At 40.9% G+C, this 14,318-nt stretch overlaps 1 protein-coding gene across 1 annotated transcript; it reads right to left on the reverse strand.

The window, feature by feature from the left end:
- Positions 1-4,024: 4,024 nt before the first annotated feature.
- Positions 4,025-8,610, reverse strand: LOC127054514 (chymotrypsin-like elastase family member 1). The gene is made up of 4 exons (XM_050960752.1): positions 8,545-8,610; positions 8,028-8,122; positions 5,300-5,580; positions 4,025-4,224 (listed from the first exon to the last, which is right to left on the reverse strand). The coding sequence occupies exons 1-4, from the start codon at positions 8,608-8,610 to the stop codon at positions 4,025-4,027; spliced, it is 642 nt and encodes a 213-aa protein (XP_050816709.1).
- Positions 8,611-14,318: the final 5,708 nt, after the last annotated feature.

The following is a 14,318-nucleotide window of genomic DNA, read 5'->3' on the forward strand; positions in this document are numbered from 1 at the left end:
CACTAGGCAAGCCATGTGCCTGCTGGGGACAGAGAACTCCAGCGCCCACAGCCTGCAGCCCCAGAGTTCTGTCCCCGTCAGGCGTGGGGTCACGGCTTCTCTCCCCTGCTAGGCACTAGGCAGGCGCACATAAATGCCCTGACGAGTGCCATGGCGCCTGTGGGCACCGCGTTGGGGACCACTGGCATAGATAAAGGCGTGAACAATATCTCACCACTCCCTTTTCACTGTAGTGATGTTAATTTGCTTACTGGATGAGACTATATAAAGATTAATGTTTTAAAGCAGAAAAAAATCAAAGCTACACCCAGAGCTGGAGACCAAGCGCTTTGCAGAAACAACTCCATTGTCTTCCTGCTTTCTCCCCAACCTCCAAAATCTCCATTCACCTCTCCCCATCTTTTAATTATTTTAGAATGATCTCTCTCTCTCTCTCTCTTTCTCCCCCACCTTCCCAAAGCAACTTCAAGCCTATGCCCCATATATTATGGAAGGAGAAATGTTTTTCAAGTTTCTTAATTAAGAAAATTGCAATATGGTAGCTCATCAAATCCCCATAATAGACATGGGGCTCCTTTACTTAATCACTGAACAAATCACCTGGCAAGGGACACTGAACTGTTAAGTATCCTGGATTTCTTTTTTAAGGATGTCCCATGATTTGTTGTTGCCTAGTGCAGCCTTCAGTATTGTCTGGTGTACAGCCTATTCCTTTTGATCAGCACTTGCAGAAAAGAATAGAGGCATGGAGAATTAGAGTTTGTGGTCTAAGAAGAAACAATGTCAGAAAGAAGATGGAGGACTGAGAAAGGAAAGACACAAGATGAGAAGGGGAAGCGTCTGTGAAAGACAACTAGCAGAACTGTACACCACTGAAAATTTAACCTAGTGATCTGGTACTCAGGAAAGGGGAAACAAGTGAAGACTACAACAGATTCATCTATCTTACCCTCTGCAAAGAGCCAAATTAACCTCAAAATTAGAAATGAAGCCATTAATTTATTTAAAAGATTTTTATTTTTTTCCCACTTAAGTTGTACTTCATGTCTTTACAAAAAGAAGTCCCAGATTCTGGTTGCTTCAATCCAGGAAATGTAAGCAGAAGTCCTTGTAAAGACACTGGGTTTGTTCTCTACTTTGCATCCAATAGGCCCAAAGCTAACTACACCATGGACTTCCCACTTTTCTCTTCTAATCTGGCAAACCAGTGGTCCACCTGAATCTCCCTGAAAGAAACAACCATTAGGACTTGGAATTGCAGGAAATTGCTATATATGCCAATGACTTTGTGCTTTTTAATAGCTCTATTAACAAACAGAACAAATCAGACTTTTTGCATGCTACATAATGCATAAAACACTCCTAGATCTATTTTTAATGGGTGTCATTAAGATATAGAAAAAGATGTTGAGTTCCCCTGGAGTTCTTAGCTCTGAGGCATCTTGCCGTAAGGTCTCCACTTACAAGAAGTGAGGAAAGCACCATGTTTTAGCACAAGGGTTCTCAGACTTTTGTACTGGTGATCCCTTTCACATAGAAAGCCTCTGGGTGCGACCCCCCCTTATCCATTAAAAACACTTTTTAATATATTTAACACCATTATAAATGCTGAAGGCAAAGCGGAGTTTGGGGTGGAGGCTGACAGCTTGTGACCCCACATGTAATAACCTTGCAACCCCCTGAGGGGTCCCATCCCCCAGTTTGAGAACCCCTGTTTTAGCAGGATACTCTTGATGAGATTTAGCTGTCAGGTTAGAGTCCTCTTTAGGATTACCTGAACTGCACATGGGCCACAGGAACAGCATTTTCTGCCAAGCACATAAGGATATTAGATGCAGACTGAGTCAGCTCCTTGTTCTTTAAAGCTGTCTAATCTTTTATTGGATTAAGAAAGTGGATGATTCAAAGATGTAGTAACAGTATACAGTGTGTTTCATCTCTTAAACCATGGGTCTGGATCAAGGCTAGGTTGGTCATTACTAACATCTGATGAGTGTTCAGTGGCCCACATGAAGTGAATTAGTGGTCTTGATCCGATTCCTACTAGAAAAATGTACAGATCACAAAAAACATTTCAGCTGACACTAATATGCCCTATGGTTGGGCAGTCATAGCAGAGGGGTCAAGGACTGCATAGGCCAGGGGTGGGCAAACTTTTTGGCCCAAGGGCCATGTCTGGGTGAGTAAATTACATGCAGGGCCATGAATGTAGGGCTGGGGCAGGGGGTTCGGGGGCAGGAGGGAGTGCAGGGTGTGGGAGGAGGTGCGGTGTGCAGGAAGGGGCTCAGGGCAAAGGATTGGGGCAGAGGAGGGGAGCGGGGTGTACGAGCAGGCTCAGGGAAGGGGTGCAGGGAGGAGTGTAGGAAGGGGCTAAGGGCATGGGGTTGGGGTGCAGGAAGGGTGCAGGGTGCGACAGGGGGCTCAGGACAGCGGGTTGGGGTGCAGATGGGTGCAGGAGAGGTGCGAGGTGGTGCAGGGGGTTGGGGTGCAGGCAGAGTGCGGCAAGGGGCTCAGGGCAGGGAGTTGGGGTGCAGGGTGCAGGAGGGGTTCGGGCTTCACCCCGGTGCTGCTTACCTGGAGCAACTCTGGGGTAGCAGCAGCGTGCATCAGGGCCAGGGCAGGCTCCCTGCCTGCCTGCCCTGGCCCTGCGCTGCTCCGGGAAGCAGACGGCGCCATGTCCCTGCAGCCCCTGGGGAAGGGGGGAGGCAGAGAACTCCATGCACTGCCCCCACCTGTGGGTACCTCCGCTGAAGCTCCCATTGACCACAGAAGCTTCAGGGGAGGTACCCACAGGCGAGGGCAGCATGCAAAGCCCTCTGCCCCCCCTTCCCCAGGGGCTGCAGGGACATGGTGCCAGCTGCTTCTGGGAGAGGTGTGGGGCCTGCGGTGCCACAGGGGTGGCAATGCTGTGGGACGGATCCAAAGCTCTCATGGGCCACATCCAGCCCATGGGCCTTAGTTTGCCCACCCCCGGCATAAGTCAATGAGACAATTACTTTAGTAATTCTTGAAAGGATGCATCCAGAGAGGGTAAAGGGCATGTTGACAGTACTGTGTAGGGAAGTTTCCACTACAGCTGCTTGTGCTGTAGCTGATCTGTGGGAAGCACAAAGAACTTCAGTATCCAGGGCTACCAATCAGTCACTTTTCACAAGCACTAAAAATTAACACTCCCGAAGTCTTTTCACATCCAAAAATAAAATAATTTTTTAATTTCCCTGAATAATGCCTGACCAAAAATCATCATAAAATATATGAAATAATATATTCCTAGAAATTACCTTGGAATTGGTGCATCTCTTTCACTCATTATAATACAAAGAGATGGAAAAGTTAAATACCTTTAATTAGACTAATCAAAAAGTGATAATACACAAGCTTTTGGCAAGAGATTCCTTTGCAGCAGTTTTGGGCATTTTTAGCAACCTTTTCTCTAAGGATATATACAGCTATGAACATTTTTCCATATACTGCAATAGGCTTAAAATAATCTCTTCCCGATTCTCAGTCCCACGCCTCCCACCCCCCCACCCCCACCCTTTGCTACTATTGAAATCAGGATACAGGACTAATGCTTAAAATCAGGGCTATTTCCTGTAATTTGAGGCCTCTGGCAGTCCTATGCCACCGCTTTAAAACTATTTCTCTCCAATTGGATGAGGAATGTCCGAACTTTGTCCTACTAAGTACCGTGTTTAATCATCTTAATTGCTTTTAACAGAGAAGCTTGCTACTGATTTAATTATGCCAATTTTCTTTTGAGAAAACAGTTGTAATGTCTCCTCGGTAAATAAGTGTATTTAACAGGCAAAAAAACAACAATAATAAATAGCCTTTATCCTGAATATGGGAGTACGCCCCTTGAAACTACATATCCTTGCATGCAGTGTGGACCCTTGCATATGGAGATGTATAATCTTCACAGGCCACACACACTTCTCTTTAAAGACAGGGGCAGCAACAGGCCATTTTTTAGAAAGCCACAAACTACGTTACCTACCCTGTACCGAACAGCCTCATGATTTCAATCATAGTTGGAATTAACAGCTGATTTTTGTACCTGACAAGCAGCAGGAGGCTCCCCAGTGTCCCTGAATCCAGCACAGAGCATTGACTGCCGAACTCTGTCTCCCCAGAACTTCTTTAGGCGACATGTACTGTAATCTATGACTGGTAACTTAGCCTGGTTCAAAACCTCAGACAAAGCCAGGTTTTCTTTCCCACCTTAAATAGATAAAATAGATGAGAAAAGGGAACATGAAAAACATTTCCGTTCTAAATATGAACATTTCAAGTGACATGGAATGCAATTTAACAGTATCCATGTACAAGTTGCAAGAACTTGGGTCTACCGCATTCCAGATGAAAAGATTCCTACCATTCTATTTTTGTTTCTGATTTGTTAATTCTGATTTTTTTTGTTTGTTTTAAATAGTCAAAGGTGTGTGTGTCTACTCCACAAGTATAGTCAACTATGAAACTGCATTTTCCCACAACCTATTGTCACAATTTGCAGCTGGGAAGAAGGATCCAACTATTCCTTGATCCCTGGGCAGGGTTGTTGGTATGTTGGCAGGGCAGTAGAGGAAGGGTTGCACTGCTGCTGTCCATCTTATCTATTTTGCAGATAAGGAGACATCAGTGTCCGGGACTAAAGAGTCTGGCATTTTTTGTGGGCATTAGTTAGAATATATGCTCTTTGGGGCAAGGATTGTATCACAGATGTTTGTACAGTGCTTAACACAATGGGGCTGTAATACAGATTGGAACCTCAAATGTGCTATCCACATATAAAATAAATTAATACATACGTACAGTAACATGAAAACAGGGAAGAACCTCAGAATAAAATGTAAATGGTTGTTGAAAGATTTACGTGTGCAAGTATTCAGACATGTGGTAGCATGGGCTATAACTGTTACCATATGTCACGTACACTCTTTGGGGCAGGGCCTGTTCTGTGTTTATACAGTATCTAGGGTTCTTGTCCTTGACTGGGATTCCTAGGTGCTATGGTTATAACATTTGAAAGAATAAGTCAGTCACCTGTTTCAAGAAGTGCTGTTATACTAGGTACTTGCACTTCAGAAGCAATGGAAGCTATTTGGTTTTCTTGTGCCTCAGCACATAGGAAGGCCTCCTGCCTATATTGGTAGGTGCTTTTAAAAGAATCCTTCTCTATATCATTGGAATTTCAAAGAGAAACTGGCTAAAAGTTGGTCTCTGACAGGCATGCACTTTCCACAGACTGGTGAAATCTAACCTCTGAACTCATGCTACGAGAAGCACTCAGAAGTACCTCTTGTGTTCCCCCATCCAGTCACCCAACAGAATTGTCCTGGACGAAGAGTGCTGTCTCTCTTGGGCAGGCAGGCATAGCGAATAAAATGGTTTGTTATAATGTCTTCTACAGGCTTGACCAAGGCAATGTCATAATCCAGCTCGTTTAGGTGAGGGTAGCGGAAACGCTCATGCCGATAAATTCGCTTCACCCTGTAGACTCGCTCTGTGGATTCGGTACGATTAAGGTTATGCTTGCCCAGGAGAATTCGCCAATTTGCTGCATCTTCTACCTTTCCTCTAAAAAATTAAAACAACATATGGCTCATTATGTTGAACCTAATGCCCTCTTTGTAATGAGTTTTTTCCACCTGATTATTATGTGCAATACTCCCCAAACTCACATAATTGACCAGATGGCTGTTTACCCCAAACTTGCATGACAGTTATATCAAATGTTGTGAGTTTAAAATTACATTGTTTAGAAGTGCAAAATGGTAGCCTGCTGAAATGAGTGTAGGTGTATTTATGATGAAAAATGAGATCCTGCCATAAAAGTAGATTAGAAATTAGTTTAAAGGGTTCTGCTGACACCATAAATGTAAAGAGCAGCTTGCCTAGTATTAACAGCAGCAAAGATACAGTTTGACTCTTCACTGCAGGAGGAAACAATACATCATTATTTATAGCAGGCCTCCATATACAGTGGAAATAAACATATTATAGATGCTTAGGGGGTATCTATAAAATAGAACAATAAAAAGCAGGTTTAGAGGCTTAGTGCATTTGTCCTTCACCTTTGGACATCGTACATGAATGTATAACAAGGTTTTGCCTCAAAGATTCAGTACCATTTCTAGTTGACTAGGAAAAAGGAATGAATTTTATACATTTCTTTGGGGTAAAATGCATTTCTCCTGAGTAAATGTGCTTTATACCAGAAACTTCGGCTCTGATCCAGCAAGTATTTTTTGGGACTATTCCTGTGCTTAAAGATAGATACATGCTTAAGTACCTTGCTGAGTTGAGGCCTAAATGAGGATTGAGGAGAATGGAATTCATTCCCTCACTGCTCTAATTATGGGCAGGACATAGGACTTGTAGCTTTACGTGGGATTTCTAGCTACTGAATCTGTCAAGCTTTGCCACCGTGCAGCTTAAGTGGCATGATGAACTTTACACTGGGTCTTCGCAATAGGGTGAATCTTAATCTTAAACAAAATTACATACTGGCAAGGAGGTTGGCAAGACTTTTTTCAGAAAGTTTGAAGTTTTCTTAATTAGACTTATTGAATAGTTGGAATTACTTATTGCTGAACAAGATCAATTGCATTAGTTTCTATTGTTACTTGTTTTACACTGTATTTCACCTGCATGGTTTCTCTATACTGTATAAACTAAAAACTACATTACAATTATTTTAAAAGGGGAGTTACCAAATGTGTGACACATTCACAGATTATCATGCATGGTACAAGAAAAGGAACACTAAATACAAAGAAAGTTTACCAAGTACAGAAAATAACTGCTTTCTGTATCATTATGTGAAAGAATAATAGTGTTTTTTTGTTTGTTCAAAAACAAGTCTGGAATATTGATTGCAGAAAGCAAGACATTTTAAGAACTGAGTAAATCCATATTTGCTTGATTTTAATCCTTCTTGCAATGGTATAGTTCTCAATCCAAGTAATAAAACTAGAAGTTCTTTTGACCTCATTTATATGCTTTCTTTCAAAATATTTTCCTAAGCAATACCCCATGGTTATCATCTTTTGCATTTTGATGGATTTTTCTTTTGCTATTAACACCCTAATTTCTAGGTTATGTTCCCCAGTTTATATTCCTGAGGGAATTCTGCATCACTGTGCAATGCCGAATTTTGCAGAAATTAACGTGTGCACAGAATTTCCTTTGCCCCACAGTAATGGGCTGCAGTGCTGCTAGCCACCACTAGGGGCTGCTGGACCTGGCAGAGTCCAGCTCAGACATGGAAGACACTGCTAGAAGGGTCCTGGTAATTGCAGTTCCCAGCATGCCCCGAGGGATGGAGAGAGCGGTGCGCAGGAAACTCCGTGAAAACCTGGGACAGAGCATCAGGCTGTTTCTCCCTCTGGATCTCTGGACTCTAGGGGGTAGGGAGGCAGGCGTCTGGGCTAGGGGGACCCACAGCTGGGCTCTGGGGAGGAGGGGGTTTGGATGTATTGGCTGGGGGTGGGGGGGCCCTGTGGCTATGCTCTGATGGGGAGGGGTTGTGGATTACTACCCCCACCCCCTCAGCTGGGCTCTGGTGGGTGGGGAAGGGGACAAAGAAACAGGAACTGGGTTGTCATAGGGTTTCTTTACTCGTGGGGGAATTTTTGTGTCTATTGTTACAGACATACCTGCTGACAGATATTTTGAAATAAATTATCAAAATAATTGAAACTGGCATGATTATATAGTGTTATTTTGACAAATAAAATTTGCAGATTTTTAAAATAGTGTGTGAAAATTTTTTATTTTTTTTGGCATAGAATGCCCCAGGAGTAAGTTTAAGAACCACCCCACTATTGTGCACAATTTCCTCTGATCGATTTCTATCAATCTTTCTGATGTGTCTCTTTTCATGGTGTCTCTGAGTCACAATGGCTGAAGTACAGAATACATCTAATTCTGCACTTATTTCTCCTTTTAGTGGTAATAAGTTTACAAAAATATATTCCATAACTTCCAAGAACTCAAGCAAAAACTGCAAACGTAAAACTCACTTCTGGAAGCAGTGGGCAGCAGTGAGAACCCAGCTTTTGTGAATGAGAGTCCCTCCACAAACATGAATAAATTTGCTATTTGTTCTAGTCCAAACCTAGAAAGAAAATAAAATTAGAAAATAATAGAAATTTATGTCAGAGGAGGTTTCATTCTTGGGCATATGAAAGGAATGGATGAACTAATGATGGTGTAACAGTGCCCTCTACTGAGCAATATGTGTTACTAGCCGTTGTGGAAGAAATCTATTTATCCCAGCATTCTTTTTTCTGTGTGTAAAATGATTCTAAAGAATTGTTAAGAAAGACCTGTCTGCTAATGCCATTGTGTAATAAAGATGGGGTAGTGAAAACCACTGTTAACTAATAAGCAATAATTAGGGAGATATTTGTATGTCCAGACTACCAAGCCCTCATTATTATGTTTTACTACTGTAATTTGCTCTTGTCTAGCATTGAGGCCAGCCCTCTTGCCCCACCCCTCAAGTCTATTCAAAACATTTCTACAAGGATCAATTACCTTGTTGGTGGTTCTCATCGCATCTCCCTCCTCTTTGCATCTCCCTATTGGTTCCTCTTCCAACATTGCAGTAAACACATGGAGGGTAACAACATTAATGTGGAAGACAAGGATGGAAGACTCTTGCAGTGAAGACTCCTTTGTGTTTTGTTTGTGAATCCTAACACAGCCAATTATCTCTCGTTTTATTTAAACCATAGGATATTACGTTACTTTTAAATTAATTTGCCTATGCATGTTATCCATTTCATATCCAAATTATCAGATGCCAGCCACATGTCAATTATTGATTCTTTATGTATACATCCCATTCTCTTCCCTGACTGAGCTTTCTCCTGCAGAAATTTAGTCTACTTTAATGGCCAAGAAAAAATGTATCAGTGGTGGAAAGTAGAGGACTATCTGAGTTACAGGTTCTGGAGAAACCAGTTTATAAAAAACTCTGTCTGGATGAATGAGAACATGGTCTCCATTTTTTATCTTGGTGGAATAATTCAGTCACATACCAATCTACTTTGTTTAGATACAAAACAGATGATATTACTAATGATGAAAATGTGTTGCTGTCTTGAAGTTCTGTATTTTCACCAATGTCATACAGATATACCTTCCATACCTCGTCTTTCTATTTCATCCTTTTAGCCTGCGTCTGTAACCAAGTCTTCATTATTTTCTAGGGAATTATTTTCCCATGAAGCTGCTATACAATTCTTGGTTTTAAAATTTATTTTGAAAGTGGCCAGTCCTTCTACTATTAAATATACAGGGCCGTTAAAGAGAGAAAAGAAAATTCACTCGTTGGTTTGAGGGGGATTGGGGTGGCTAAAACCTAAATTAAATGTGCTTTTTGGAAAGTATACTTCAATTCAGGTTTGATGGCTACCTACTGTAGCTCACAAATATTTTACAACCATAAGAAACTCCTTATATTATATATAAAATTATATAAATAGTTCTTAGACCACAATTCCTTTATTAAAAGCTATGTGAAAAGTATACTTATTCTTTACATACATTTTACCATTGACTTCAATTGGAGAAGCATGTGGCATAATATAGCGACACAAGTTACATTCACTTGCTTGGTTGCACACACACTCTTAATAAATGTATTATTGACTTCCATAAAAATGTTGTATTGACAAAGAACAGCTAGGTTTGTTCCTCTGTCTGAAGGTCATTGATACCTGTAATGAGACTTGCCAAGGCCAAAAATGTGGCCTTACTTCGTTGCCCGATACAATCCTCTCCACTGTGTTTGGTTGAAAATATGGAACACCACAGTTTGTTGGCCAATCTAAAATATACAGATAAATAAAGGAAGTCCGCAAGATCATTTTCGAACAGTAGTAGGCTGATTCTGGAATGATGGAGCATGCAACTCAAACATGCAGATAATTTGGAAAAATGGGGTAAAATGACAATCATTAACAATGTGCTGTATTCACCAGCCTTGTATTCATATTACTCTTTTTTGTACAATTATGCATGCATGTATAGGAATAGTAAAAAAGTTAGTGGATTTTAAAACTTCAAATAGATCAATAAATACATGGAAGAGTTTATTGTGTGAGCTTATTAGTTTATACACCCACACCTGCTATTTTCAAGTGTCTATGACTACTTTGCTTTTGGGCCACAATTCCTTTTGCTTTTTAATTTACAGATGGTTGTTTCTCTGGAATGTGTGATCACTTTCTGTTTGACTACTTTGGAGATATCTTATTGTGAGAAGATTTTTCAGATGTTTTACTGGTTTTGTGTTACATATCATTAATTGGACACATTCTTCTGAATTTGCACTCAGATACCTCAAACTGCATCTCTCAGAAACTTCATATTTACCATGGATGCACCCAGAAATAGGGACAAATGCCCTTGACAGGTTTGAAGCAATGTGAATTAAAAGTACAAAGTTGGGTGTTTAAAAATAGCCCACCCTACATCAGGAGCCTGATCCTCCAATCTCTAGTTACACAATTGGTTCCATTGTGTAAATCAGGTGCATCCCTCAGACAATCTTGCTAGGTGTTAGTGCCGCCATTGGAGTCTCCAAGACTTCCCTTTTAAAATGGGACTTTCAAAATATTAACAGGAATGGCAACTTCTGACCTAGGAGCAGAAGAAAATGACTTATTTGGGCTTTCAGGTGGGGTTGCTGAACACGACCAAAGAAAGAAATCTCCATGGAACTCAAATAGCTCCTTCTAATTTGACCCGAGGTGCCCATTTCACCTCATGATATTAATTATTATTATTAATATCTGGTGGGGTTTTTTTTGCCAGTTTCTAGAGAGCAACCATTAGGGTTTGGTATCATTAACAGCCAACAGTGTTATGGCACTAATAAAGTCATATTTATAGTAGATATCTTGCAGATCCAGAGAAAGGGGAACATTTGGCAACAGAGAGCACTATTAAGCAGGAAAGGAACGAGCTTATCAAACAAGTTTAAGCGTGTGCACAGGATCTGCTGAATTAAAATCCACTGGCTAATGGCATTAGCTTGTTTAATAGTTTTTTTTTAAAAAACAGATCATGTAGTGTCAACTTACCAATGTCCAGGAATTTGGGATGACATGCATTCTGGAGTGAAGATGCTTGTGCTAAAGAAAGCACTAACAGCAGCATAAGCAAACCGTCTATAATCATTGCCAAGAACTTGATCAGACGAGTAAAGAAGAGAGACTGAATTTTTGTACTGCAGCACAAGCGTCATTACTGAACATGACACTGGAGGGACAGGACCATAAATGCCACTGTTTGTTGTTACTTTCATGATAAATACAGTAAAACAATGCAGGACAGATCAAAACACCAAGGTCTGGATGGTTCTGCCTGTGGTTAGCATTCTTGTTATGCCTGGCTTTGGGAGGGTAGTTCTCATCAGCAGTTTTACACTGGAAGGTACAAACAAAATGGGCATTTCTGCAAGGTACTGTTGTATGTTTAGGGAATTTTGGTCCAACATCCATTTATGATTAATGATTTACAAGCTCAAATTAAGGAAGCCATTGAATTTTTATTGATAAAAATGAGTGGCAGATCCAACCACTGAGCAGCAGATGGGGCTAGGGAACCTATTTTCTATGAAGTAACACAAACACACTTTAATTCATTGAAAGCTCTTGACCCAGATTCATTAAATGACGCTACCTTTAACCACATAGGGGACAAAATCTCTTCTTCTGAGGCTGAACAGCTTGCAACACCATGTGGTTAATTGTTGCTGGGGTTGCTTTTTTGCCAGTAAGAAAACAGTATGTAGTTGGAAGAGGGTTAAGATTTGTTGGCATCATTTCCTCATTTGTGTTTATTCCCTTCCTTTTTAAAATTCCCTTAAAATGTTGTTTGAGCAATGTATTCTGTCATATATGGAAGGCTCATAATAAGATAGATGGTATCTGTTTAGGTCACATATTAGTTGGGATTAATGCTTCTGAAGACTTACAGACTGCAGCTTAGTACTCTGCTATCTGAATGCATTGACCCTTCTGCATGTGATGACTATAAGCTCAAGACCCAGCATTTCTAGAGCTTTAGAGAGGCAGAAACTATACATTTGAACAACTGCAGCAAAGCCTTTGAGTGTGTTTCTTGATCTGATACAGACAAGAGTTAAATGTGTGATGAGATTGGACATCCAGCACTTCCCCGGAGAGGATATTCCACAGTCTAACAGCTCTAACCATAAGAAAGATTTTTCTGATATTCAACCTAAGTTTTTCTTTTCTTAATTAAATCCCATTATTCTTTGGGGCTTTCTTTTCCTAAGAGGGGCTTCAGTTCTGCAAGCGCATGTCAGCCCTGAAAGGGGGTGACAGTAAGAGGAAATGAACCAGTTGTACAGTACTCCCCAATGCAGTTGCAATCTCTCTAGGCCAGGAGGCTGAATCTCTCATTTTATAAAGTGGTGGTGATGGTGAGGAGAACATTCATTCTTAAAACAACCAGCGTCTTTAGCTGCAAGACTGACATTTCATCTTTCCAAACAAGAAGAACACATAGATCTTGTTCGTCTACAAATTACACTCTCCATGCAAAATGAATACACTTTCTTTTACCTTTTGTGCCCCATTGCAGAGCTAGCCTATTTAGAATTCCAGTTCAACGCTGGGGCTAGACAACATACTCATTTTCATTGTCTGTAGTGATACAAGGGTGTGTGGTAGTTACAGGCATATTGAAAAAACAAGGGCTCTGCCCAGAGGCACTTACAATCACCAGTTTCTTATCCTCAGATGGCTAGATGGATCTAGCAACATGAACTATTAAGGGGGTGAGACTGTGAAAAGATGTGGGTCAGACATTGTTTTTTAATTGATCCCTTCATTCAAAACTATTTTACTGAAGAAAGTAAAAAAAAATGTAATTTATAAACCAAATAAAACCCCATCATCTCTATCTTCCTACCCAAGAAAGCAGGACATAAATGACTGGTGTTATGAAGAGGTCTGTATGGCTATTTAGCCCACACTATAAGGGTTTACTTCCATCTAATAAACCATTCTTTTCCTATCCTTTTTTCCAATTAACAATACTACTTAACACTAACATAGGATTTTTCATTTTCAAAGAACTTCGAAACCATGAATTAGTCATCTCAACATGGCTGCAAGGAACAGTTGCAAGTATTACCTTCACAGCTGGGTAAACTCATGAGAACAGTGTCTTGCCCAAGTCACAGAGAATATAAGGGTCAGTTCCAAGACTAGAACTCGGGAATTTCTGGCTCCCAATCTTGTAGTAAGACTGAGGATATGTCTATACTACAAAATTAGGTCGAATTTATAGAAGCTGATTTTTTAGGAAGTGATTTTATACAGTCGATTATACGTGTCCCCACTAAACGCATTAAGTCTGTGGAGTGCATTCACAGTACCGAGGCTAGCGTTGACTTTCGGAGCGTTGCACTGTTAATGCATTTTACAACTAAGTTGTTTTCAAAGTGTAGACCTGTCCAAAGTACATATGGGACTTCAAGTGCCTGAAGGTGCACTGACTTCATCGGAGTTATGCCAGTTTACACCAGCCATGAATCTGGCTCTTAGTTTGTAACTCCTATTAATGTTTCCTGCTTTATATTTCTCCTTCAGAGAACTGCACTCTCAACTCAGATGCACTAGCCAGGTAGACAGGAAAAGCCCCATGAGCTTTTGAATTTCATTTTCTGTTTGGGCAGTGTGGCAAGCTGATCAGCACAGGTGACCATGAGAGTGCTGTCCAGAGCGGTCACAATGGAGCACTCTGGGATAGCTCCTGGAGACCAGTACCATTGAATTTTGTCCACACTACCCCAAATTCAACCCGGCGATGTCGATTTCAGTGCTAATCCCCTCATCGGGTAGAAGTACAGAAATCAATTTTAAGAGCCCTTTAAGTCGACAAAAACGGCTTCATCGTGTAGACGGGTTCAGGGATAAATCAATCTAACGCTGCTAAATTCCACCTAAACTCATAGTGTAGACCATGGCTAAGTAAATCTTAGCTGCACTGTTTTTCCTACAAAGAACTACATGACTTCTCATTTTAACAAGGAACAACCTTCTGTCCCCCCAAGGACCCCTTACTGGCAGATCACTATTTCCGTGGATTTACAAAAAAGCTAAATAGTTGTCCGAGGAAGATGTTTTGTACTTGGGCCTGTCACCACAGAAGTGATCCTTTCTTATTGCTTCAGATTATAAGAAGGGCAGGAAGAAATGCCTCCCCAAACATGTACGGCTTTGAACAACTGGCTAGTTGCCTTATAGAGAGTAGGGATTCTTTTCATC

This window comes from Gopherus flavomarginatus, chromosome 6, assembly GCF_025201925.1.
Source record: "Gopherus flavomarginatus isolate rGopFla2 chromosome 6, rGopFla2.mat.asm, whole genome shotgun sequence".
Classification (NCBI taxonomy): domain Eukaryota; kingdom Metazoa; phylum Chordata; order Testudines; family Testudinidae; genus Gopherus; species Gopherus flavomarginatus.

Coding starts and splice junctions, on each gene's coding strand:
- LOC127054514 (XM_050960752.1), bottom strand. CDS start 8,610: ATGTTGGAAGAGGAACCAATAGGGAGATGCAAAGAGGAGGGAGATGCG. Junction 8,123..8,544: donor CGATGAGAACCACCAACAAG/GTAATTGATCCT, acceptor TTTTCTTTCTAG/GTTTGGACTAGAACAAATAG. Junction 4,225..5,299: donor TGGATGGGGGAACACAAGAG/GTACTTCTGAGT, acceptor TATCTATTTAAG/GTGGGAAAGAAAACCTGGCT.